Source organism: Theropithecus gelada, chromosome 16 (assembly GCF_003255815.1).
Source record: "Theropithecus gelada isolate Dixy chromosome 16, Tgel_1.0, whole genome shotgun sequence".
Lineage (NCBI taxonomy): Eukaryota > Metazoa > Chordata > Mammalia > Primates > Cercopithecidae > Theropithecus > Theropithecus gelada.
Window position 1 is genome coordinate 66,633,233 of NC_037684.1, and position 26,761 is coordinate 66,659,993.

General features: G+C 48.0%; 1 protein-coding gene across 1 annotated transcript in view; it reads right to left on the minus strand.

Annotated features, from left to right (window-relative positions):
- Positions 1-26,761, minus strand: part of MYH13 (myosin heavy chain 13) — a 72,446-nt gene that overhangs the window by 25,999 nt on the left and 19,686 nt on the right. The window contains exons 12-23 of the mRNA XM_025362001.1: positions 25,742-25,880; positions 22,700-22,818; positions 21,495-21,644; positions 21,230-21,400; positions 19,815-20,124; positions 16,581-16,654; positions 16,403-16,490; positions 9,338-9,455; positions 8,383-8,506; positions 6,669-6,805; positions 3,809-4,064; positions 1,088-1,330 (exon numbers count right to left, since the gene is read on the minus strand). Coding sequence (XP_025217786.1) covers positions 1,088-1,330; positions 3,809-4,064; positions 6,669-6,805; positions 8,383-8,506; positions 9,338-9,455; positions 16,403-16,490; positions 16,581-16,654; positions 19,815-20,124; positions 21,230-21,400; positions 21,495-21,644; positions 22,700-22,818; positions 25,742-25,880 — 1,929 coding nt within the window. The remainder of the gene's footprint in view (positions 1-1,087; positions 1,331-3,808; positions 4,065-6,668; positions 6,806-8,382; positions 8,507-9,337; positions 9,456-16,402; positions 16,491-16,580; positions 16,655-19,814; positions 20,125-21,229; positions 21,401-21,494; positions 21,645-22,699; positions 22,819-25,741; positions 25,881-26,761) is intronic.

Consider the following 26,761-nt stretch of genomic DNA (forward strand, 5'->3'; position numbering starts at 1 on the left):
GGGATTACAGGCGTGAGCCACCGTGCCTGGCCCTATATTTCATTTTCTTACATTTCCCCACCATTTAGCAGTATTTAATATTTGCTGTGCACAACCCATTGTTCCTAATGGCTACGTGGTTCTCCCTGGTGTGTATCTACTACGTGTTATGTCTCCGTTTTCCCCGTGGTGGACGCTGGCACTGCCTCCAGCTGTCTCCCACAAGCAATGCCACTACAAACACCCTAGGACATGTCGCCTTGGAGAAAGGTGGAAGAATTCCTCGATCTATACACTGAGGAGCAGAATTGCTGAGTCATAGGGTATCTGGATTCTTAATTCGACTAAGTCATTCCAAATGACTTTCCCAAACGCTGTTCTGCCAGTACCCGCTCCTCTCAGTCAATCCTTGGCGTTATCCAGTCTTCTGCCTCCTTCACTATCTGGCTGGCCCCTGTAGTCCTTCTCGTTTGCAATCCCTGCGCTTGGTGCTATGGGAAATGAAGAAGAATATGAAACAGTCCTTCCTCTCAAAGAAATGCTAGAAGTTTGTGATACAGCCAGGGAGGTTTGAGAAGAGCCTATGGGGTCGGGCGCAGTGGCTCACACCTGTAATCCCAGCACTTTGAGAGGCCGAGGTGGGTGGATCACCTGAAGTCAGGAGTTCGAGACCAGCTTGGCCCACGTGGTGAAACCCCATCTCTACTAAAAATACAAAAAATTAGCTGGGCATGGTGGTGTGCGCCTGTAATCCCAGCTACTTGGGAGGCTGAGGCAGGAGAATTGCTTGAACTCGGGAGGCGGAGGTTGCATTGAGCTGAGATCGCGCCACTGTAACGAGATCTGCCTGGGTGACAGAGCAAGATTCCGTCTCACAAAAAAAAAAGAAGAAGACAAAGGAGGAGGAGGAGGAGGAGAACCTATGGGACAGAAAAGACGGCAGGGGACAGAACTTGTTGGGACTTAACTACCCTTCTCCTTGACTCCAGCCTCTCATTTCTGGGCAATGTTGTATTGACTGGACTCCTACGCCACCCTTTCTCCTCCTTACAGAGAGAGAGAGAGAAAGCTGGTTAAGACACTGCGGGAATCCCTTGGGTTTGCGCACCTTGTTCTCTGTGGCATGCTTCTCCTTTTCAACTTTCGTCAAGGTCAGCTCCAGGTCATCAATGTCTCTCTTGAGAGAGCAGCATTTGTCTTCCAGATTCCTCTTCTTGGCAACCAGTTCAGAATTCATGTCCTCTTCCTCTTCCAGTCTCTCAGTCAGCTCCTTGACTTTTGCTTCCAATAGGATCTTGCTTTTGATGAGTCCTTCACACCGTTCCTCAGCGTCCATCAGATTTTCCGTTTCCTGAAAGAACCAGGTCATTTTATGTTTTGATTGGCCTCTTTGAAAATGCTACAAAGAAAGGGTGTCACCCTCTTAAAGCCCATTATCTACGCCTAAGCCAAGAAATGGGTCATGTACACACATGCACGCACATGTGCACACACTGCACACACATGCACGCACATGTGCACACACTGCACACATACATGTACATAAACTTAGATATCACCCATAAACACATTTTTTTTTCTTTTTAGATGGAGTTTTGCTGTGTGGCCCAGGCTGGAGTGTGGTGGCGCGATCTTGGCTCACTGCAACCTCTGCCCCCCAGGTTCCAGCGATTGTAGTCCCGAGTTGCTGGGATTACAGGCATGTTCTACCACACCTGGCTAATCTTTGTAATATTTGTAGAGATGGGATTTCACCATGTTGGCCAGGCTGGTCTCAAACTCCTGACCTCAGGTCATCCTTCCGCCTCGGTCTCCCAAAGTGCTGGGATTACAGGCGTGAGCCACTGCACCTAGCCAGTATACATGCTGTTTTTTTGTTTGTTTTTCACTACCAAGGACATTGCTTATAGAAATTCGCATTTAATAATTTGTCCATTTATTTCTTTAGAGACAAGGTCTTGCTCTGTTGCCAAAGCTGAAGTGCAGTGGTGTGAGATAGCCCACTGCAGCCTCACACGCCTGTCTCAAGTGATCCTCCCACCTCAGCCTCCCAAGTAGCTGGAACTACAAGGTATGTGCCACCATGACTGGCTTCTTTTTGTGTGTGTGTACAGATGGGGTCTCAATGTGTTGCCCAGGCTTGTCTCGAATTTTAGCCTCAAGTGATCCTCCTGCCTCAGCCTCCCAAAGCGCTGGGACTACAAGTGTGCGCCCCCATGCCTGGCCTCACTTATAATAATTTCAAACAGAGGAGTTCGTGAAGTTACAAGTTCATTTTAAAGAATGAAGCCTCTGGAAATTTGCCACATTTGAAGAGCTGTTCATCTCACTCTTCCTGCTACCACCAGTTGGAAAATGACTCATCTACTCCATGTTATCTCAAGCTGACAAAATCGTTTCAAAACATTACTATCTTTTAACTTCCATTAAATTTGTTTTTAAATGTATGTATTTATTTATGTTCCAGAGATAAGGTCCCACTATGTTGCCCAGGCTGGTCTTGAGCTTCTGAGCTCAAGTGATCCTCCTGCCTTGGCTTCTGAAAGTGTTGGGATCACAGGCAGGAGCCACCAGGCCTGGTCCTTTCAATGGAAAAGTTCTTCCTGTGTCTCCTTAGCTGTGTCTCCTTGAACCACAGAACAGATAATTAAAAACACCCAAGAATTCGTGATTGAATACATATGTCCTAGAAGATGCTGCAGTGAGTCTCTTGGACAGACCAACATTAGCTACTTCTGTTCTAAATCGGGCTGTATCTTCCCATATAAGAGTATTTATTTATTTATTTTTTGAGACAGAGTCTCGCTGTGTCTCCCAGGCTGGAGTGCAGTGGTGCAATCTCGGCTCAATGCAAACTCCGCCTCCTGGGTTCAAATGATTCTCCTGCCTCAGCCTTCTGAGTAGCTGGGACTACAGGTGCGCACCACCACGCCCGGCTAATTTCTGTATTTTTAGAAGAGACGGGGTTTCACCATGTTAGCCAGGATGGTCTTGATCTCCTGACCTTGTGATCCACCTGCCTCGGTCTCCCTAAGTGCTGGGATTACAGGCATGAGCCACCACGTCCAGCCTATATCCTCCCATTTCTTTGATAAAACTATGTATGTTTAAAGCACTTTTTTTTTTGAGATCGGGGTCTCACTATGTTGCCCAGGCTGGAGTGCAGTGGCATGTTCTCAGCTCACTGCAGCCTCAACCGCCTGGGCTCAGGTGATCCTCCCACCTCAGCCTTCTGAGTATGTTGGACTAGAGACATGCACCACCACGTCTGGCTAGTTTTTTTATTTTTTTATTTTTATAGAGATGGGGTTTTACCATGATACCCAGGCTGGTCTTGAACTTCTGGGCTCAAGCGATCCTCCCACCTCGGCCTCCCAAAGTGTTGGGTTTACAGGCATGAGCCACCGTGCCTGGCCTAAAGTACTTTTTACACATTATTTTAAATCATATATGGACAATTACTCTTGCGACTTTGAATTCGGTTAATTTTGATTATTTTTATTTGTATTGTTTTTTAAAAGGTGTGGTGCATATATGTATGACACATATATATCCCTCATGCCCACAGCAAAATATATCTAACTCTGTGATGTCGGGGACAAATCAGAGCACAGATTCTCTTTGCAGACATAATTTCTGGCACTCACTGCTTTGGCGAAGCCCGGGACCAGGCATCCTTTTACGAGCGGGGTGGTGCTGCAATACTCCACAAGACCACTAGGTGGCACCACTGTCTCTTGAATAGACACCTGATGGTGCCCTCAACCTTCCTCCCCCTTTTCTGTCCTCCAGAGTCTGTGTTTTGCGTTCTTAAGTAGGAGGTACTTACAGACTGGACCTGCAATTGGAGGTCATTCTTTTCCTGCAGCAGGGAGACCATTTTCTCCTCCAGCTCCTTCCGGCGAGCCTCAGATCGGGCCAGTTCTTCCTTGGTCCTCTCGAAGTCTTCCTTCATGGTGGCCATCTCCTTCTCGGCCTCTGCACTCTTCAGTAGGGGCTTGATTTTGAAGAACAGGTTCATCCAGGGCCAGTGCTTGACGTTCATAAAAGAGCGGATGTTGTACTGGATGCAGAAGATGGAGTCCCTGTACACCCATTAGGACTCGAATTAATAAACCCAGCAAGGTCTGGTCTCTGCACCCCCCACCTGTCCCCCACGGGCCCATCCTCCATCCTTCCCGGTTAGGTGGGGAGGTGCAGCCAAGCTTGGCAGATCCTCTGGATCCAGAGTAGGTCTGCAAATGAGGGGCAGAGGAGACAGAGGCACGTGCACAGGTTGGAAGGTAGGAGAGGTCGTGGGGCCTCCTGCAGGCACCTGGTCACCTGGCTGCCCCTTCCACCACCCTACTGAGTGCCCTGCCTGAGGGCGTCAGTGACTTCCTAATGCTCAGTTCAAGGACTAGCTTTCATTCCTATTTGATTGGGTCTTTCTCCCACATTTGATGTGTTAACCAGTTCTCAACTTTTGAAACTTTCTCTGCCCTAGATTCCATCAACATGTTTCCTGTTTCATTGTATTTTGCCATATGAGGTCCCTCTTTCTTGCTGAAGAAACCGAGGACTTGTCCTTGGTCATCTCCCAGTCTCTTGCCCTGGTAGAGTTGATCTGTCTTCCCAATTTCTTTCTTTTCTATATATTTTTTTGAGACTTTTTTTTTTTTTTTTTGAGACGGAGTCTTGCTCTGTTGCCCAAGCTAGAGTGTAATGGTGCAATCTTGGCTAACTGCAATCTCCACCTCCTGGGTTCAAGCAATTCTTCTGCCTCAGCCTCCTGAGTAGCTGGGATTACAGGTGTGCACCACCACGCCTGGCTTTTTTTTTTTTTTTTTTTTTTTTTTTTTTGAGACAGAGTCTTGCTCTGTCGTCCAGGCTGGAGTGCAGTGGCATGATCTCGGCTTACTGAAAGCTCCGCCTCCCGAGTTCACAGCATTCTGCCTCAGCCTCCCGAGTAGCTGGGATTACAGGCGACTGCCACCATGCCCGCCTAATTTTTTGTATTTTTAGTAAAGACAAGGTTTCACCATGTTAGTCAGGATGGTCTCGATCTCCTGACCTCGTGATCCACCCGCCTCAGCCTCCCAAAGTGCTGGGATTACAGGCGTGAGCCACCACGCCCGGCCCATGCCTGGCTAATTTTTGTATTTTTAGTAGAAACGGGGTTTTGCCATGTTGGCCAGGCTGGTCTCAAACTCCTGACTGCAGGTGATCTGCCCGCCTCGGCCTCCCAAAGTGCTGGAGTTACAAGCGTGAGCCACCACAACCAGCCTGTATTCCTAATTTCTACTGCTGTTTTCATCCCAGCATCACCCACATGATCTCCTCCCCTTCACCCTCCACAGCTTTGTATTTACATAGCTTATGGATTCCTGAACACTGGCTTCTCTCTGCCTTCTTGAGATTCTTTTCATCTCCGTGCTGGCTTCCATCTGCTTCACCAAGCTCGATGCCTGGGAGTCATTCCTGACGCATACGTAATGGCGGTCCATTATGGCTCTGACAGTCAGAGTCACAGGGGATCAGGGAACCAGGGAGAACAGGCTCTCTCCCACACTCTCCCTGCAATCCCTGCAGTCATCAGTGCTGCTATTCCTTCTCTTGAATTATCAAAGGAATCAGACTTAAACATTCCTTTAATCCGTGCCCTGCTCTCTAACCCACCAACCATGTCCTACTTCAGGTCCTTGTCATCCCTTGTTTGGACTTCTACCACACTGTGGTCTTGCCCCTCCATAGCCCTTGTGTTCACCCTCCTCCTAGCTGCCAGAGTGACGCAATCCTACCCCTCGTCTCCCCACACACCTTCTACAGCTCTCCATCAATGACAGGGTGCAGCCTGGGTTTCTGAATGTGACACACAGGGACCTCCACTGCCTGCCTCTTGCTCTAGATTCCAATGACAGCCATTTGCTTGTCGGGCTTCCTCCCAGACCACCCACTCTCAGGTTATGTAGACCTTGCTTCAGGAAGTGCTTTCTTCAGCCAGGCATGCTGGCGCACACCTGTAATCCCAGCACTTTGGGAGGCTGAGGCGGGCGGATCACCTGAGGTCAGGAGTTCAAGACCAGCCTGGCCAACATGGTGAAACTCCATCTCCACTTAAAAAAAAATAAAAAAAATGTATATATATATATATATATATATATATATATATATATATATATATAAATTAGCCAGGCATGGTGGTACACGCCTATGATCCCAGCTATTAGGGAGGCTGAGGCAGGAAGGTCACTTGAACCTGGAAGGTGGAGGTTGCAGTGAGCTGAGATTGTGCCACTGTACTCCAGCCTGGATGACAGAGCAAGACTCTGTCTCAAAAAAAAAAAGTGCTTCCTTCTTGCTGGCATCTTCATGCCAACTCCAACCCCCCAACTAGGCTAGCTGCTTATTCTTGCCAGTTCCCTATCCCCCGACTATAACATGAACATTGCGCTTGTCACAGGCATTAAAACCAGCCATGCACGTGTCTGCTTCCCACTCCTTTATGACCCTGTGAGGCAGGGTTCATTTCTGTCTCCCCAGTGCCATGCAGAGCTCCCAGCCCAGGATTGCCGCTCAGTAGATGTGGGTTACACAAATGAAGGAAAGAAAGAGCAAGCACATGGATATCCCAAGACGAAAAGCAGGGAGCGACAATCAGCTGCTAAGCAGAGAGGGCAGGATAAGGTGGAGGTGAGGGTCTGTGTCACCTCCTCTCCATCATCTTCTTGAACTCCACCCGCATCAGGTAGCCCCTGCACACGGCCTGCGTGCGCGTCATTAGCGTCACCAGCTTCTCGTCTCTCATCTCCTCCAAAAGCCCCAGGAGCCCAGCTTTGAAAAACACCTGCATTAAAACACAGAGGAGCCTTGATCTTTTTCCCCAGCAGGTGTTCAGCTGGGCCCTTGAGGGAGCCTGTTTCTGCCCAACTCTGAGCCTCAACCTCAGAGCATGGCAGGGGCAGCAATTCCGTTTCCAGGACTTGCTTCTCTGTGACTCTGGTCTCCTCAGTGGCCCCTCCTGGGCAGTGAGGCAGCCTGTTCCAGAGTCTGTTCCAGGCCAGGTGCGGTGGCTCATGCCTGTAATCCCAACTCTTTGGGAGGCCGAGGCAGGCAGATCATTTGAGGTCAGCAGTTCGAGACCAGCCTGGCCATCATGGTGAAACCCTGTCTCTACTAAAAACACAAAAATTATCCAGGTGTGGTGGTATCCGGGCACCTGTAATCCCAGATACTCAGGAGGCTGAGGCTGGAGCATCACTCGAGCCTGGGAGGTGGAGGTTGCAGTGAGCAGAGATTGCGCCATTGCACTCCAGCCTGGGTGACAGAGCAAGACTTTGTCTCAAAACAAAACAAACAAAACAACAACAACAAAAACCCAAAACAACAACAACAAAAAACCTGTTCCAGGCCCCACCAACCCACAGAGACCAGTTCTGACAGAGCTCACGTACAGGAAACAAAGATGAGTCCAGAAAGAAACCATGGGATGCGATCGTGCCCAGATCAGAGAGACTCACAGATGCGTTGGCTTCACTCTCTTTCTCTGTACATCCGGGAACGTTGGTCCTACCCTCAGGCCCACTTCACCCGCTCCCTCTGTAACAGTCCAGGGAAACCAAGTGCCCTCTGGGGCCAGCAGGCTTTTCCTTGGTGGGGACCCCCAGCCTGCCCCTTTCTGAGATATGAATCTTATGGAGGCAGGCCAGGATTTGAAGCTGACCTTTGCCACTTACTATCTATCCATGTGTGACCTTGAGTCAGTTTCTCAACCTCCCAAGAACCTGAAGAGTCAGTGCCATCCTTGTCACCATCACTCCCACCTCGCTGGATAGTGAGGAGTCAGTGAAGTACGTGCAGGAGGCTTCTCACGGGGCTGATACTCACGTGCTCAATAAATGGTAGCTAGTTTGTCTTTGTCTTTGTTTTTTGAGACAGGGCTTCACTCTGTTGCCCCGGCTGGAGTGCAGTAGGATGGTCAAGCGCACTGCAGCCTCCTTCTCCTGGCCTCAAGCAATCCTACTTCAGCCTCCCAGAAGCACTGGGATTATTGGCATGAGCCACTGCACCCTGCCTGGTAGCTGGTTTTATTAGTTATAAGTCATTCTTCTCAAGGCCTCAGTGTCCGTGGAGTCCTCTCTACGTTCTCCTCTCTTTTCGGCTCTTTCTTACCTCTGGGACACTAGAGTTCCCCATTGGCTTTTCCCATCCTTGCTGCATGGTGGGGCTCAGGCTTCCAGTCTAAGCTTCCAGCCACATACAAACCAATAGGGAGATAAACTCTCTCTATCTAGACACAGAGCTCCCTTTACCTGGGCGACTGGGCAAGGACGGTCAGGTGCACCAGAAGGGGAAAGGGATCAGCTAACAAGCAGCCCAGGGCTGTGAGGTTACTAGGGGAGTCCCAGCCTCGCCTGTACTCACCTTGGTGTTGCCGAACCTGAACTGCTCCCGGTCCACATCGATGGAGTTCAGGAGCTTCTCTGAGGCGTTTTTGCTATCAATGAACTGCCCTTCAGGGATAGCACTGGCATTGAGGATCCGGTACCTAAGGAGAGAGGACATTTCCTGAATGGATTCCAATCCCTGGAAAGGCTTCATAGCTGAGACCAGGCCTTCTAGAATCTTCTCCTGTTCCAGCCTTAGGAGGAAGCGGAATATTGTACAGCTGGTCTGGGAGATGGGAATAGCTAGGGGCTGATTCTAGCAAGGGGGCCACGGTGGGTGGGAGAGAAGCGTGAAAGAAGGAAGCCCAGCTGAGTGCATGGCGGGAAGTTTGCTTTCAGAGGAAATGATTCTTCTCTGGCTTAAAAGAGCCTTGAAATCAACCGTGACCTGCAGACCTTGGTTCTCCTACTTCTGGAAGGTCCTTTCCTGTCTTCCATCCTGGATGAGGCCTGGACTTGCACACCCCAATGGCGGCTCAGAGAACAGAGTTAGTCTAGAGCTGCGGGCCTCAGCTGGGGGTGATTTGGCAATGTCTGGAGAGTTTTGATTGTCACAGCTTAGCCGGGAGGGGTGTGGTTCGCTACCACATCTCTGAGTAGAGGGCAGGGTTACTGCTAAAATCCTCCCACACCCAGCACAGCCTCCACAATAAAGGACTGAATGTCTAGCCTGAATGTCCATAGTTCAGAAGTTGAGACATCCTGGCCTATAGTCGCAATCAGGCTAGAGGGTCTGGGCTCTGAATTTGGAACCACTTGGAGTGCCCAGCACTCACTGTGGGCATAGTGTCAGTTCCTCCAGCAAGAGATGAAGTCCGTGGAAACTCTGGGAGGCTTGGGAGCTCAGCAAATACCCAGGCCGAAGAGTGTCTCTGGGGAATGCAGAAGTTGCCCTCGGAAGGAGAGAGATGCACAGGAGAGAGGGAACCTACCGCTGCTTGAAGTCAGCATAGAGGATCCGGCTAGGGAATCCCTTTCTGCAAATCCGGATGCCCTCGAGGACCCCGTTACAGCGCAGCTGGTGCATGACCAAGTAGTGATCCATCACACCTGGAGAGAGAACGTCCCAGAGGTGTGCCTGTGACCCCTTCATTTGTTGTTGGTGGTCTGAGGCACCATGAAACCCTCCAGCACATCCACACTTGAGTGGCAGAGTCAGTGCCAGCTCCAAGGTAGAGGGCTGGGAGTGGCTGGAGCCTGCCTGCAGGTCCCACAGTAGAAATAATCCCAACCTCTTGGGGAGATGCTAGCACCCCATAACCATGGCAGTAAGAGCCAAAGCATTGTGCTTTCTGTCCTCAGCCCTGACTCTGTAGCAAGGCTGCAAAAGGGGGCAGAGTGAATACGGGGTGCACTTGGGCTTCCTGTGGGATAACCTGAGATGTCTTCTTGCATCTACACAAGGATGGGGATGGAAAAATCTGCAGGCTGCGGCTGCAGAAGAGTAACCCAGCAAAGAAGAGGAGGCCGGCTGGGCGCGGTGGCTCATGCCTATAATCCCAGCACTTTGGGAGGCCGAGGTGGGCGTATCGCCTGAGGTCAGGAGTTCAAGACCAGCCTGGCCAACATGGTGAAACCCAGTTTCTACTAAAAATACAAAAATTAGCCAGGCGTGGTGGCACACACTTATAATCCCAGCTACTTGGGAGGCTGAGGCAGGAGAATTGCTTGAACACAGGGGGTGGAGGTTGCAGTGAGCTGAGATTGAGCCCTTGCACTCCAGCCTAGGCAACAAGAGTGAAACTCTGTCTCAAAATAATAAATAATAATAATAATAATAAAAAAGAAAGAAAAAAAGAAGAGGAGACCATGGGAGGGGACCCAGAGCGGGGTTGAAGGCAGGGTGGCGGTCATCTGCTGACCACTCAGCCCCTGCTCTAGGAATTGGGGGAGAAATGGAGCTTGGCTGGAAGGCGAGGAGTCAGAGGGGCATGCCCCCCTGGGGAGGTAACATGGATGCTCGTGGTAACCAGCCTGGGTCAGGCACAGATCAAACTAGGATGGAGAAAATTCTGTCTCAGGTCTGTGTGAGGGGTTAGAGGAGAGGGGCTACGGCAACCTGATGGCTTCTCTTTGTGGACTCCCTAAGTTGCTGGGAGGGGGGTGGGGCCAAAGCTGGCTTTGACTTAACCTTAGGGAAGCTTCCAGAATGCCCACATGCTTCCCTGGTAGCTGTGAGGAGACATCACTATACAATTAGATGATTTTTCAAGGCTTTGGTAGAACTGCACTGTCAGATACAGTAGTGACCAGCCACATGTGGCTATTTACATTTAAATTCATTAACATTAAAAATTAATTAACATTTTAAAACTTTTCATGTAAATGTAAACATTTCCTGTAACGGTGGCCACTCTATTAAATAGTGCAGACATGGGGCATTTAATCATTTCTGAAAGTCCTATCAGGCGGTGATTATCTAGAGAAAACATGGTTAAGAGCAAGGAGAAAATGTCTCAGACATTCAGAGAACCAGCCAGGTGCAGCGGCTCAACACCTGTAATCCCAGCACTTGGAAGGCCAAGGTGGGCAGATCACCTGAGGTCAGGAGTTCGAGACCAGCCTGGCCAACATGGTGAAACCCCATCTCTACTAAAAATACAAAAATTAGCTGGGTGTGGTGGCAGGCACCTGTAGTCTCAGCTACTCGGGAGGCTGAGTCAGGAGAATTGCTTGAACCCGGGAGGCGGAGGTTGCAGTGAGCCGAGATCGTGCCACTGCACTCCAGCATGGGTGACAGAGCAAGACTCAGTCTTAAATAAATAAATAAATAAATAAAATAATTTAAAAAAGAAATTCATAGAACCGCCGATGTGGAGACAACCTTAGAAACGGTCTAATTCGACTCCCATGAGCTCTCAGATGCTGATTCTGAGCGGTTAAGATCCCAGCTGTGCTGTTTACTAGCTTTGTGGACTTGGGCTGTCTCTGCCTCAATTTCTCTATTTGTGAAATAAGGATAATAATGTAGATTGAGCATCCCCAATCAGAAAATTCAAAGCCTGAAAACTTTGAGCTCCAACCTGATGCCACAGTGGAGAATTCCACAACTGAGCTCATGAGGCAGATTGCAGCCAAAACTGTTTCATGTATAAAATTAATATTCTATACAATTACTTTAGGGCTATGTGTATAAGACCCATATGAAACAGATGAATTTTGTGTTTAGACTTAGTCCCATCCCAAGATATCTCATTAGGCTCATAAGATATTCCAATAGCCACAGAAATTTGAAGTGTAAAACACTCCTGGTCCCAAGCATTTCAGATAAAGGGATATGCAACCTGTAGTATCTACTTCGTCAGGCGGTTGAGGATTAACTGAGTTAAGATGAGTACAGGCCGGGCGCGGTGGCTCACGCCTGTAATCCCAGCGCTTTGGGAGGCAGAGGTGGGCGGATTGCCTGAGGTCAGGAGTTCGACACCACCCTGGCCAACATGGTGAAACCCTGTCTCTACTAAAAATACAAAAAATTAGCTGGGGGGTGTGGTGTGTCCCTGTAATACCAGCTACTCAGGAGGCTGAGGCAGGAGGATTGCTTAAACCTAGGACGCAGAGGTTGCAGTGAGCTGAGATTGCACCATTGCACTCCAGCCTGAACGACAGAGTGAGACCCTGTCTTGAAAAAAAAAAAAAAGAGAGAGAGAAAAGATCAGTATAGCGGTTAAAATGGTGAAAGCAGGCATGATTAACACTTGCGTTAACCATGTGGCTGAGGCCTCTTTCTTCTTAAGCGCCAGGAGCAGAGAGAAAAAGGCATAATTACAAGAGAATTGAAGCTTCTAGAGCCAGAAGAAAGCCGAAAGGACCATCATTTTATGGTGGGGAGGCCAGAGCTGCCACCATGCTTGCCAGGCTGTCCATCCTGTTAAGGGCCGTGTCCCACTTGGACTGAGAGATCTTTTCTAATTCCTGCAGAGGCATCCTATGGGGTGGCAGGGCCCTGGGGGAGACTGAGGCCCAGAGAGGTGAAGGGCTTTGCAAGGCCATAGCAGAGCCGATACGGGACTCTCCTCCCTCACAGGGCCCCTCTGGTTTGTGCAGACTCGGAATCCCGAGCTGAGTTCTCTTAGGGCTTGCTCTGTTTTTCCTCAAACCTGGCCTGAGTTGTTTTCTATCAGGTCCATGTAAAGGGCCTCCTTTGGTTTTGTACCAACGTGCAAAACTTCTAAAAATTTCCCTGAGCTATTCTCTCATTCCTCTGCTTCAATTGCTGAAGGGTTTTTCCTCTTTACTTCTCCAAGTGTATCACTTCCATCCCACTCCTTTCTCCAGCCATCTTTGCCTCCATGGGCAGTGGTGTTCGCCATGCTTTTGAAATATGCTGTATCTTATGATGCTCTGGCATCTTGGGGCCTTGCCGGCCCAGGAGAGACTGCCCTTCCTGGGGGCTAGCTAATTCCAGGAGATAGCAAACAAATTCCCGCAAGCACATCTTTCACATGCAAACCAACTATCCAAAGCCATTAACCCCCAACCCCTACCTTTGTCAGGCTCTCACAGGACTCTTACACTGTGGGTCAATATTTCCCTGCCCTGGTCACCTCAGGGCCCCGGGTACCGGCCAACTTGAGAAAGTCCCTACGTTTTGACGTCTGCTGAAACCATTCAAACTTGCCAGTGCTGAACCTGCCTGGCCTGTTCATGCTTCCTCACTGACTCCATCCCATGGGAACGACCCTCAAGGCTCTGGCCTGTGATTTCTCCTTACTCCCCCACCCCCAAACCTAGCCCTGGTGCTTCCCCTCATGGCCCTCTGTGGCAGGCCCCCTCCTCTCGAGCACTGCATCTTTTTTTTTTTTTTTGAGACGGAGTCTTGCTGTGCTCCCAGGCTGGAGTGCAGTGGCCTGATCTCGGCTCACTGCAAGCTCCGCCTCCCGGGTTCACGCCATTCTCCCGCCTCAGCCTCCCAAGTAGCTGAGACTACAGGCGCCCGCCACCACGCCCGGCTAGTTTTTTGTATTTTTAGTAGAGACGGGGTTTCACCATGTTAGCCAGGATAGTCTCGATCTCCTGACCTCGTGATCCACCCGCCTCGGCCTCCCAAAGTGCTGGGATTACAGGCTTGAGCCACCGCGCCCGGCCTTTTTTTTTTTTTTTTTTGAGACGGAGTCTCCGTCTGTCACTGAGGCTGGGGTGCAGTGGCGCAATCTCGGCTCACTGCAACCTCCGCCTCCCGGGTACAAGCAATTCTGCCTCAGCCTCCCAAGTAGCTGGGATTGCAGGCATGCGCCACTACGCCAGGCTAATTTTTGTATTTTTAGTCGAGACGGGGTTTCACCATGTTTGGCTGGTCTCAAACTCCTGACCTCAGGTGATCCACCCGCCTCAGCCTCCCAAAGTGTTGGGATTACAGGCGTGAGCCACCATGCCCAGCCATGACTGTCTTTTTAATGGTAACCATCTGCTGGTCTGTTGGCCTCTCCATCCCTTAACAATAATAAAACCTACATTTAAAAACAGCAGCAAGCCAGCCTTTGGTGAGCCAGCAGCACAGACTTAGCAGGCCCCAGGTTTGCTGCACGAGGAGAATGAGAGGAATAGAGGCTGGGGCCTGCTCCTGAAGGTTCCCTGTTCAGCAGACGAGCACAGGACCTGTGCCTGTGAAGCCCCGGAGGATTCGGGAGAACAACTAGCAAATCCCGTATGTGCCTGTGGGTGGGGAGGAACTTGAGATTTGATCGTGGATTGTGACTCCCAGCCCCTGCTCTAGGTGCCCTGGGGTGAGACATGGAAATCTCCGTAGTCTCTAGTCTTCTAGAAAATAAAGAGGGCACACTAGGTGCTTTCTAAGGTATCACCAGGCTTCTGTATCAGTGTTGGGCCATTCCCAGAAATGGACATGAAAACAGAGAGGTAGGTGCCGGAGCTAAGGAGAAGCAAACACAACAGAAAAGGACAGACATTTCAGCAACCTTTACCTTCCCAAAGAAAAGGTAGGGCTGGGCGCAGTGGCTCATGCCTGTAATCCCAGCACTTTGGGAGGCTGAGGCGGGCAGATCACGAGGTCAGGAGATCGAGACCATCCTGGCCAAGATGGTGAAACCCCATCTTTACTAAAAATACAAAAAATTAGCTGGGCGTGGTGGCAGGTGCCTGTAGTCCCAGCTACTCGGGAGGCTGAGGCAAGAGAATACCTTGAACCAGGGAGTCGGAGGTTGCAGTGAGCCGAGATCGCGCCACTGCACTCCAGCCTGGCGACAGAGCAAGGCTCTGTCTCAAAAGAAAAAAAAAAAAAATAATGTAAGCCAGTGGATTACCAAAAGCCTTCCTCCCAGAGGTACAGTTTAAAGCCATCTCCTGCCACCTTGCAGGCCATCTGCTGAGAGAGGAGTCAGGCCACAAGCATGCTTGATTTATGCAAGCGTGTACTCAACGCCGACAGTAACGGAAATGGATTTTTTTCCAAGACCTACATAAAAGCCAATGATTTTGTGTGATGCTTAACCAAAGAAACCACTCTTCCCAACACTGGAGAAGCTGGCTCACTGGTCAGGAGGCTGCAGGATGCCCCAAATAATGCATATCACAGTGATGTAGCTGGTTATTACCTTTGACTTAGACTTTAGAACCTAACTTTCATGGAAGATGCAGTTTCACTAACTATAACACACCTGGCTATTGGGGAGTTACAGTTTCTAGTTCTGAGTGATAATGATGATAATAATAGTAATAATGATAAACATCCAACGTTTGCTGGGTGTTCACAATGTGCTCAGCCCTGTTGTAAATGCTTGACTTGCACTTACTCATTGAACCCTCACGACAACCCTCTAAGGTGGGTTAAATGAGCTGATACTTGCGAAGTGAGTAACCACTTTATGACTGCTTATTGAAGAAGGAAATAATAGATAAAAATGCCACTTGTATCCTTGTTTTATAGACAAGAAAGCTGAGGCAGAAAATGCTCAGATGCTCTGCTTAGGGTCACGTGGTAATAGGTGAACTATATATATTTTTTTCCCCGACAATCTATACCTCTGTTTACTTGTAATGTTGCAGAGGCAGGATGTTTAATCCTGAACTGGGAGGCCCATGTTGGGCATAGAACAGCTCAGCTGGTGAGCGCGTTACCCCATAGGCACAGCTCCACGTGGCAGTTGGTTTTCCTTTTTGTGACAAATAACACTGAAAAAGCTAGATTCCAAGAATGTTTGCAAATCGGGATGAAGTGACAGTGAACGGAGCCCTCTATTGCACGGGGTTCTATATTTATACATAGTCTCTGATTCTCAGTTTTCTCATTTATAAACTGGAGATCAATACGTGTATCTTGCAGAGAGCTGCTGCAAGGATTCGGGATAATATAACAAAGTGATTGACATGAAGTACGGCCTCAAACAGTTGTTACTGATGCTAGTTTGATTATGGGATACCTAAGATGATTATTTACCTAATGTAGTGGTATTTAACTTTGGGGTAAAGGAGGCCAACAGAGCCTTCATCTTATGAAAGCTGTGGATCTGATGTGCCTATACACATACACACAATATTTTGAATATGATTTCATAGTAGGGGTGCCAGATAAGATACAGATGTGCCATTCAATGTGAATTTCAGATAAACGATGAATACTTTTTTGGAGGAAGTATATTCCAAATAGTGCATGGGTCACATTTATATTAAGACATTTTTCATTGTTTATCTGAAATTGAAATTTAATAACATTTAATACGGCATTCGGTTTTTAACATTTTTGTGGTCACATAATAGTTGAACATCTTTGTGGGGTACACATGGTATTTTGATACAAGCGTGAAATGTGCAAAGATCATATCTGCATAACTGGGATATCCATCACCTCAAACATTGATCATTTCTTTGTGTTGGGTACATCCGGTATTTTTATCTGCTAAATCTGGCAACCCTATTTCAGAGACCGCTTTCAGAAGTGATACAGACCATCCCTCTTTCCAAGAGCACACCCACAGAATTCTGCATTTATCTCGGGGCAGCCTGTTCTGTTCAAATACTTGCCAAGATCTGCTGGTACTTACCAGGAGTCTTGGTCTCATTGGGAATCAGGCATCGTACAAAGTGAGGGTGGGTGCTCCTTAAGTTAGTCATCAATTTGTTTAGATTTTCCTGGGACATAAACCAAAACAAGCACATTTAGCAAATGCCGTTTCACTGGGCAGAAAAACAATCGGATGTGCAAGCTGCCAAAACACTAACCCTGAACACGGCCGACACAGTCTGGAAAGAGGAGCCCTTCTTCTTCCCGCCCTTCTTGCTCCCCCCGGAGTCGCCTAGAGACAGACACAGAAGGGCATGTCAGATGTATCCCAGAGGACCCAGGAGTGGGCTTCCTGAACCACCCCTTCCCAGTCCCGGGTTCTGGTTTCCTTTTGACATGAGAGACCTGAGGTTTTGTTTCTTTGTTTGTTTTAGACAGAGTCTCGCTCTGTCCTCCAGGCTAGAGTACAATGGCACAGTCTCGGCTCACTGCAACCTCCACCTCCCAGGTTCAAGCCATTCTCCTGCCTCAGCCTCCCAAGTAGCTGAGACTACAGGCACGCACCACCACACCTGGCTAATTCTTTATTTTATTTTTAGGAGAGACAAGGTTTCACCACGTTGGCCAGGCTGGTCTTGAACTCCTGACCTCAGCCTCCCAAAGTGCTGGGATTACAGGTGTGAGCCACCGTACCTGGCCTGTTAGTTTGTTTTTAAAATGCCTCCAAACTACCCAGGATTGAGAACCCTCAGCTTTATCATTGTGGGAATGAGGTGGGATGGGGTGTGGGTAGTATTTAACTGAGAGTATAACTTAAACTCTCAGTATAAAAGGGGAGTCCTTTCCTTTAGAAATCAGACCTGAAAGCAAACTGAATAATTCACAAGATTGAGATGTCCCTCTTAATGTTTGTAGTTTCTTTCTTTCTTTTCTTCTTTTTTTTTTTTCTTTCTTTTTTTGTTGTTTGTTTTGAGACAGAGTCTCACTGCGATGCCCAGGCTCCCTGCAACCTCTGCTTCCCGGGTTCAAGCGATTCTCCTGCCTCAGCCTCCCAAGTATCTGGGACTACAGGCGAGCATCACCATGTCCGGCTAATTTTTGTATTTTTAGTAGAGATGGGTTTCACCATATTGGCCAGGCTGGTCTTGAACTCCTGCCCACTTGGCCTCTCAAAGTGCTGGGATTATGGGTGTGAGCGACCATGCCTGGCAATGTTTGTAGTTTCTTTCATGAATCTACCTCCTTTTCTTCTTTAATCCCTGTTTATCTCTAAATGAGTAAGTAACTGAAAGTAGTAACACGGAATTTTCTCAAGAATATTTTATAAGTTGGTTTTTTTTTTCTTTCCTAAAGGAAACAACTCAACTTACCGTCTTAATTTGGAGTCTACTTTTTCCGAATGACTCAATTTTCTCTGATAGTTAATCAAGATGCAGCCTTGGGGGAAAATGCCATGTCCCGGTCTCCCCTATCTTCCTTTCCCTTCACCCCACTTTGTCCCCGGGGTCTAGCATGAATGTGTGTTTGGATCGGGGAAGGGAAGGCAGGAAAGCCGCTTCCCCAAATCCACATCCACACAGGGTCTTATGTTAGAGTTGATGTTATGTCTAGGTGAGGTTATGCAATGTAGTTACAGAGAGATTGTGATCAGATTCAAAGAAAATGATTTTCATCATTGAGGTTTACGTATGTGCCCATTTCCCATTTATTACATTCCCTTGCCCAGAGGATATTAGGCTTTCATTTAAAAAAAAAGATCTCATTGTCTAACGAATAATTATATTTCATATATTATATGAATTTATTAAATGTATGCATTTAAAATGGCATATAATGTTAAAACTCTATGTTGGTAACTCTTTAAAAGTATATTTACTGGTAATCTTAAAAAGTGATACTGGCTTGTGTTACTTATTTATTTATTTGAGATAGGGTCTCACTCTGTCATCCAGGCTGGAGTGCAGTGGCACAGTCATGGCTCACTGTAATCTCAGTCACCCAACCTCATGTGATCCTCCCAGCTCAGGTTCCCAAGTAGCTGGACTACAGGTGTGTACCACCACTTCTGGCTAAGTATTTTATTTTATTTTGTTTTGTTTTGTTGTTTTGTTTTAGAGACAGGATCTCTATGTTGCCCACACTGGTCTTGAACCCCTGGCCTCAAATGATCCTTCTGCCTCAGCATCCCAAACTGTTGGGATTACAGGTGTGAGCCACCACACCTGGCTCCTGTGTAGCCACTTTGGAAAGGAGTTCAGAAGTTACTCAAAACTTTGAACACAGTTGTCATATGACCCAGCAACTCTACTCCTAGGTACTGTATATACCCAAAAGAATTGCCAATATATGTTCACATATAAACTTTTATACAGATGTTCATAGCAACATCATGCTCAGTAGCCAAAAAGTTCATCGGCTGATGAATGTGCAGACACAATGTGATCTATTCATACAATGAACTATTATTTGTCCATCGGAAAGAACAAAGTCCTGATACATCTACAACAGGAACAGACCTTGAGAACAGTAGCCTGAGCGAAAGAAGCCAGACACAAAAGAGCATCCAGTATATAATTCAATTTACATGAAATGCCCAGAGAGGCAAATCTACAGAGAGAGAAAGTTGATGAGTGGTTGCCAGAGGCTAGGAATAGAAATCTGCTCATGGGGACGGATGCGGTGGCTCACGCCTCTAATCCCACCACTTTGGGAGGCCGAGGCGGGCGGATCATGAGGTCAGGAGATCAACACCATCCTGGCCAACATGGTGAAAGCCTGTCTCTACTAAAATACAAAATATTAGCCAGGTGTGGTGGCACATGCCTGTAGTCCCAGCTACTTGGGAGGCTGAGGCAGGAGAATCTCTAGAACCTGGAAGACGGAGGTTGCAGTTTCACCTTATTGGCCAGGCTGGTCTCAAACTCCTGACCTCAAGTGATCGGTCCCTGCCTTGGCCTCCCAAAGAGCTAGGATTACTGGCCTGAGCCACTGTGCCCGGCCAAAACCACTACATGGTTTTAAGGGGGAATTTTATTATATGTGAATTATACCTCAATAGAAAACTATTAAACAATGTGATGTTGACTATCGTGGCCACTGAGAAGTCCTGTTTACCTCCATAGAGCTCTATCTCTGACAGAAGAGGAAGAATAAGAGCAGGAGGAAGAAAAATGGAGCTGAAAGACAGAAACATCATACTCAGCTGAAGCTCAGGTGTGAAGTTCAGCTGAAGCTTGAACCTGGGAGGCAGAGGTTGCAGTGAGCCAAGACCGCACCACTGCACTCCAGCCTAGGTGACAGAGCGAGACTCCATCTCAAAAAAAAAAAAAAAAAAGTTCATGTCCACTCCTGTTTTCATAGTAACATCCCTCCAAGATTCTTCACGAGCAGCTCTGGGTTAGAAGTAATTACATAGAACGTCCCACAGAGGGAAAGAAATGATAGAATTTTACCTGTGTCCGCACCAGCATAGTTGGAAAAAAGGAAGGAGAGAAGCTTCAGTGAAGACTTCTGGTACAGCCCCACCACAGTCTCGTTCAGGGGGTCCTTGTTCTTGTCGAGCCAGCCGGCAATGTTGTAGTCCACGGTGCCGGCGTAGTGCACCAGCGAGAAGTGAGCCTCAGCCTTGCCTTTGGCAGGCTTGGGCTTCTGGAAGTTGTTGGACTTTCCAAGATGCTGGTCATACAGCTTGTTCTTGAAGGAGGTGTCTGTTGCCTTGGGGAACATGCACTCCTCTTCCAGGATGGAGAAGATGCCCATAGGCTGGAAAGAGGATAACAGAGTCTATACATCCACATATACTAGTGCATACCCATGCTCCATGGTCTGGAAAAGCCAAAAGAACTTCTTTGGTGCTTTCACTCCAGTACTAGGAATGCTGGCATGTACGCTCTGGGGGAGCAAGTCTCTTGGTCTGTTTGGGAGATGACTAGAAAGTGCTAGGCATAAAGTGTGTGCTTAATTAATAGCTGCTGAACAAAAGAATATAGGATGAAATTATGTGTGTATAAATGTAGCACACTTTTTTCAATAGGTTTACAAAAAGTAAAGTTTCATAGATAGCCATAAAGTAATGTGAGTAGTATTTTGAACAATAATGTCTCAATTTCTCAGTAGCCACCTTAGGAAGATATACTCATTCAAACATGAGCAGTGCTCAAATGTTATGAGAATTCCTTTTTAAAAAGTTAATGTCAGCCGGGCATGGTAGCTCACGTCTGTAATCCCAGTACTTTGGGAGGCTGAGGCGGGCGGATCACAAGGTCAGGAGTTCAAGACCAGTCTGGCCAACATGGTGAAACCCCGTCTTTACTAAAAATAAAAAAATAATAATAAAAAAAAATTTATCCGGGCGTGGTGGCGGGCACCTGTAGTCCCAGCTATTCAGGAGGCTGAGGCAGGAGGATCGCTTGAACCTGGGAGGCAGAGGTTGCAGTGAACCGAGACTGCACCACTACACTCCAGCCTAGGTGACAGAGTGAGACTCCATCTCAAAAAAAAAAAAAAAAGTTAATGTCCACTCCTATTTTCATAGTAACATCCCTCCAAGAGCCATACTGCTGCACGGTTCCACCTGCTTTGGTCTTTGGGTAAGTCAAATAGATAAGAAATGCCACAGTCCTTACTGGGGCTTTATCACATTCTTGCAGATAACTGAGCCCTTGGATTTAATGACCCAATAAGCCTTTTTAAGTGTCAAAACAGATTTAGGACATTCATTCTCTCTGCACAAAGACATTCAGTGATCTTTCTGAAGTCTTGCAGCCTGGGGGCTGGGGGCACCAATCTGTGAGCAGAAAAGAATCAGAGCAAGAAGGGGAGGGTCCCCACCAAGGAGGAGCTGACCTGGGGAGCAGTATTTCTCTACCTTCTCGATGAGCTCGATGCAGGCAGCCAGGTCCATCCCGAAGTCAATGAACTCCCACTCGATGCCTTCCTTCTTGTACTCCTCCTGCTCCAGCACGAACATGTGGTGGTTGAAAAACTGTTGCAGTTTCTCGTTGGTGAAGTTGATGCACAGCTGCTCCAGGCTGTTGAACTGGGTGATTCAAATACCAAAGAATTTGAGTGACCTTGGAAAATACATTGGAGATTCAGCAAAGCAGACAAGAAAGTAGAAGGCCACAGCTCACATCAAAGATCTCAAAGCCAGCAATGTCCAAGACCCCGATGAAGTACTGCCTGGGCTGCTTGGTGTCCAGCTGCTGGTTGATGCGGGTGACCATCCACAGGAACATCTTCTCGTAGACGGCTTTGGCCAGAGCACCCACCGAGTTGGTCACCTTGAAAAAGGATCACCCACTCAACCCTTGAGTTAGTGTTTCTATGGCTGCATTAAGTTGAAACATATGAAATTGACTTGAAAATCAAAAACTGTTGACTGGACGTGGTGGCTCATGCCTGTAATCCCAACCCTCTGGGAGGCTGAGGCGGGTGGATCACGAGGTCAGGAGATCGAGACCATCCTGGCCAACATGGTGAAACCCCGTCTTTACTAAAAATACAAAAATTAACCAGGTATGGTGGCATGTGCCTGTAGTTCCAACTATTCAGGAGGCTGAGGCAGGAGAATCACTTGAACTTGGGAGGCGGAGGTTGCAGTGAGCCAAGATTGTACCACTGCACTCCAGCCTGCAACATAGCGAGACTCTGTCTCAAAAAAAAAAAAAGAGAAAAGAAAAAAAGAAAATCAAAAGCAGTTGAATATTGGCAATTTCAGATCATTCAACATAATATTAAATATTTTGTGAGGTGTTTGCCCAGCCCACGCTGTTCCCCTTTCTTTGAGAACTATCCTATTTACAAAGATATTTTTCCAACAACGTGGTTATAGCACATGACTCCAGCCCCTGGCCACACTTAATTAGACCAGAGGTGAACACTTGATCCAGGTTGGATTAATTGAGTATCTCTCCTAAGAATTTGGAATTGGGATCAAAAGACACTGGTTTCAGTCTCAGGGTGAGGCTGGAAACACAGAGATATAAACTTGGGAGCTATGGAGTGGCCACAGGCAAGAGAGGTCCAGGAAACTTATCTGCTTAGCAAGGACACAACAGAGGAGACAGTCAACAGCCCATGAACCCCAGAGGAGCTGGAGGGAGGCTGCCTGGCTCCAGAGGGCTCTTCACTTTCTAATTCCAGGTCCTCATGGCGTCCAATGGGCACTCAATGATTTGCATTCCTTCGGTTGCCTCTGAAGCCTAAAAATGATTTTTCTCTTAATGTGAAAGCTGGTTTCATGTGCATTTTCTGACACCTGCAACTGAAAGAACTTTAAAACAATGGCTCAAATAACAAAAGATCTCAATCAACCGGATCAGAGCATCTCCATTACCTGCTGGACATTTTGCCCTTTAGTGACATACTCATTCCCAACCTTCACCCTTGGACAGCACAGGCCCTTCAGCATTTCTGCAGAATTCAGTCCCATCAGGTATCCGGCTTTGTCAGCCACTGAAGGAAGAGAAAAAAATGGCATCATGCAAAAACAGTAGCTGCTAAAGTGTCCAGTCAGCCCCTGGCTTCTGGGGAGAAAGAAGTGTTTTCTGGAAGAAAAGTGTTTTCTGTCATTCTCTTAGATGTTTTCATGTTGTCGTATCTGTACCAGGTCTGAACTTGTTCACTGAAACTTCAGTCCCATAGTCCAGGGCCCCATGGTTCTCAAGAACTTCCAATTTGCCTCCTAGATGCAACTGTTTTTTTTTTTTTTTTTGAGACGGAGTCTCTCTCTGTTGCCCGGGCTGGAGTACAGTGGCTGGATCTCAGCTCACTGCAAGCTCTGCCTCCCGGGTTTATGCCATTCTCATGCCTCAGCCTCCCTAGTAGCTGGGACTGCAGGCGCCCGCCACCTTGCCCGGCTAGTTTTTTGTATTTTTTAGTAGAGACGGGGTTTCACTGTCTTAGCCAGGATGGTCTCGATGTCCTGACCGCGTGATCCACCCATCTCGGCCTCCCAAAGTGCTGGGATTACAGGCTTGAGCCACCACGCCTGGCCCTAGATGCAACTTTTAACAATAAAAAGCTTCTTGGCCAATCCTGACCTACTGATATTTTGATTTCATTAAAAAAATGTTAATTACAGGCCAGGCATGGTGGTTCATGCCTATAATCCCAGCACTTTGGGAGGCTGAGGCGGGTGGATCACCTGAGGTCAGGAGTTCAAGACCAGCCTGGCCAACATGGCCCTGCCTGTACTAAAAATACAAAAATCAGCCTGGCATAGTGGCGAGCGCCTGTAATCCCAGCTGCTCAGGAGGCTGAGGAAGAAGAATCACTTGAACCCGGGAGGTGGAGGTTGCAGTGAGCCGAGATCATGCCATTGCACTCCAGTCTGGGTGACAAGAGCAAGACTCTGACTCAAAAAAATAAAAATTAATTACATAGTTATGTTGGAGTCTGACAATACATTAAAATGTTATATGAGTAAAGGAGCCACCACTTGGACAGTTGTCAATATACACGAGGCACCTTCCTAATTTAAGCAAAGTACCACGCTCATAGTTGAAAGAGAAGTATGAAACCTGACCCTGCCTTCAAATGTTTGGAGATGGTCAAAAGCAGTTGACTTTTGGCTGTTTCCTATAGATCATGGGTTATATGTTTGCATATATTTCAGCAGATGTTCATTTGAGAATGACCTGGTGGCCTGTACTGAGCTCATCAAAAAGGCAGAGAAATGCTGCTCCCCAGGGACTACTACTTTTTTTTTTTGGAGTTTTGCAATGTTGCCCAGGATGGAGTGCAGTGGTGTGATCTCAGCTCACTGCAAGTTCTGCCTCCCAGGTTCACGCCATTCTCCTGCCTCAGTCTCCCAAGTAGCTGGGATTACAGGTGCCCGCCACCACACCCGGCTAATTTTTTGTATTTTAGTAGAGAGGGGGTTTCACCGTGTTAGCCAGGATAGTCTCGACCTCTGACCTCAGATGATCCACCCACCTTGGCCTCCCAAAGTGCTGGGATTACAGGCATGAGCTGCCGTGCCCGGCCTGCTCATGACATTTCTTCTGCTTGAACTGATCTCTTCTCCAATTTTTCAGAATCCTACTCATCCCTCAAAGTCCAAGTCAGTGCCCCTTCTATCAGGAAGCCTTCCCTGATTGCCCCAGTCAGAAGTGTTTCCTGTGTGAAGACTTGGAGTCCCCTCCACTGTGATGGGCAGGATTCTAGGATGGCAGCCAAGGTGTGCCCCCTGGTGTACATGCCTTGTATAATCTCCTTTACTTGAGTGCAGTGGAACCTGTACAACTCCCATGATGAGGTGACCAATCAGGTGACTCTGAGTTAATAGAAAGGGAGAATCATCCCAGGCAGGCCTAGGATAGGAGGCTGCTGAGCCTTTATGGGACACTGATAAGGTTTTGTAGATTTTTCCACCCTTTACTTTATGGCTGCACTTCCTTTTTATTACTTGAGAGTTTAAAGCGTACTGCTTCACACACCGTGGGGCTGTGATCAAAAGGCAGAATTATCAGGAACCATTCATGTTGCCAGGCTTTAATTCAAGGAACTTGTAAGACGCATCATGAGCGCTAAGAAGTCTAATGAGCAGGATGTATCGGGGCGGGGTGGGGGGCGGGGGGAGTCAGTCACTGCTCAGCCCTTCCTGCTGCCCTCTGCTCTAGTTCCAGGCCTCTTAGGGATGAGGCAGAGGGTGGCGGTAGGATCAGCCAGGTGAGAGTTATGGGGAGGAAGAACTGTTCACCATTCTTGGTTCAGGGCCAATTTCAACAGATGCTGGGGTGCAGGTGATGGGAGGAAGAAAACTTGGCTTCCACTTTACCATATCATTTTAGGCCTGAGTGATGAAGACTGCATTCTGGTGGAGAGAAAGAGAAGTTCACCTAACAATATTGTCTCATGAGAGTCCACCTTAAAAAAAACAGGCACATCACGCCTGTAATCCCAGCACTTTGGGAGGCCGAGGCAGGCGGATCACGAGGTCACGAGATCCAGACCATCCTGACTAACACGGTGAAACCCTGTCTCTACTAAAAAATACTTAAAAATTAGCCGGGCATGGCGGCGGCCGCCTGTAGTCCCAGCTACTTGGGAGGCTGAGGCAGGAGAATGGCGTGAACCCGGGAGGTGGAGCTTGCAGTGAGCCGAGATCGCGCCACTGCTCTCCAGCCCGGGTGGCAGAGCGAGACTCCGCCTCAAAACAAAAAAAAAAATCCTTGTTTTTCAAGGATTCACCACTCTAAGAGTCCTTGACTGAGTGAGCAGACTCCTGGTGCATGCTACAATGAGCTTCAGGAAACCTAGATTTGATTTATGCAGTTTTGGAAGAATAGCTCTTGAAATGAATGCAGTTTATCTTACGTGGCCTCGCCCACACGCGAACACACTGGGACCCAATCGCATCCCTTTTCCCGGTTACCTTCGGTGCCGTCCGGCTCCGCCTGCTCCTCACGCTGCTTCTGCTTGAACTTCATGTTCCCATAATGCATCACGGCTCCCGTCAGTTTGTAGATCCCAACTTTCTCCTCTGAGCTGAAGCCCAGGATGTCAATGGCATTCTGGAAAGAAAAAAAGGACGACTGTCATAGTAGGACTCAGGGATCCATATGCAGCCTCTTCTTGGCAAAGACCTTACCTCTTTTTTGTATAGCATGTGAGACAGCATTTGCCCAAATAAGTGGATGACAGGTGGGGTGTGGTAAATTAGAAACCATTTGTTTCACACATGTTTGTGTGGGTGGATGGAGACTATGGGAAAAAGGTGTGAATTGTCTGTTTCCTTCCATCAAGTAAGAACCGATTACGGCCGGGTGTGGTGGCTCACGCCTGTAATCCCAGCACTTTGGGAGGCCGAGGCAGGCAGATCACGAGGTCAGGAGATCGAGACCATCCTGGCCAATGTGGTGAAACTCCCATCTTTACTAAAACTAGCTGGGCACGGTGGCCAGTGCCTGTAGTCCCAGCTACTCAGGAGGCTGAGGCAGGAGAATCACTTGAACCCGAGAGGCAGAGGTTGGAGTGAGCCAAGATTGCACCATTGCACTCCAGCCTGGGAGACAGAGCAAGACCCCATCTCAAAAACAAACAAACAAACAAAAGGCAGGGCGCGGTGGCTCAAGCCTGTAATCCTAGCACTTTGGGAGGCCGAGGAGATGGAGACCATCCTGGCTAACACAGTGAAACCCCGTCTCTACTAAAAATACAAAAAAATAACCAGGCGTGGTGGTGGGCACTTGTAGCCCCAGCTACTCGGGAGGCTGAGGCAGGAGAATGGGGTCAACCCGGGAGGCTGAAGTTGCAGTGAGCCGAGACTGCACCACTGCACTCCAGCCTGGGTGATACAGCAAGACTCCATCTCCAAAAAAAAAAAAAAAAAAAAAAAAAATTAGTCAGGCATGGTGGTATGCACCTGTAGTCCCAGCTACTCAGGAGGCTAAGG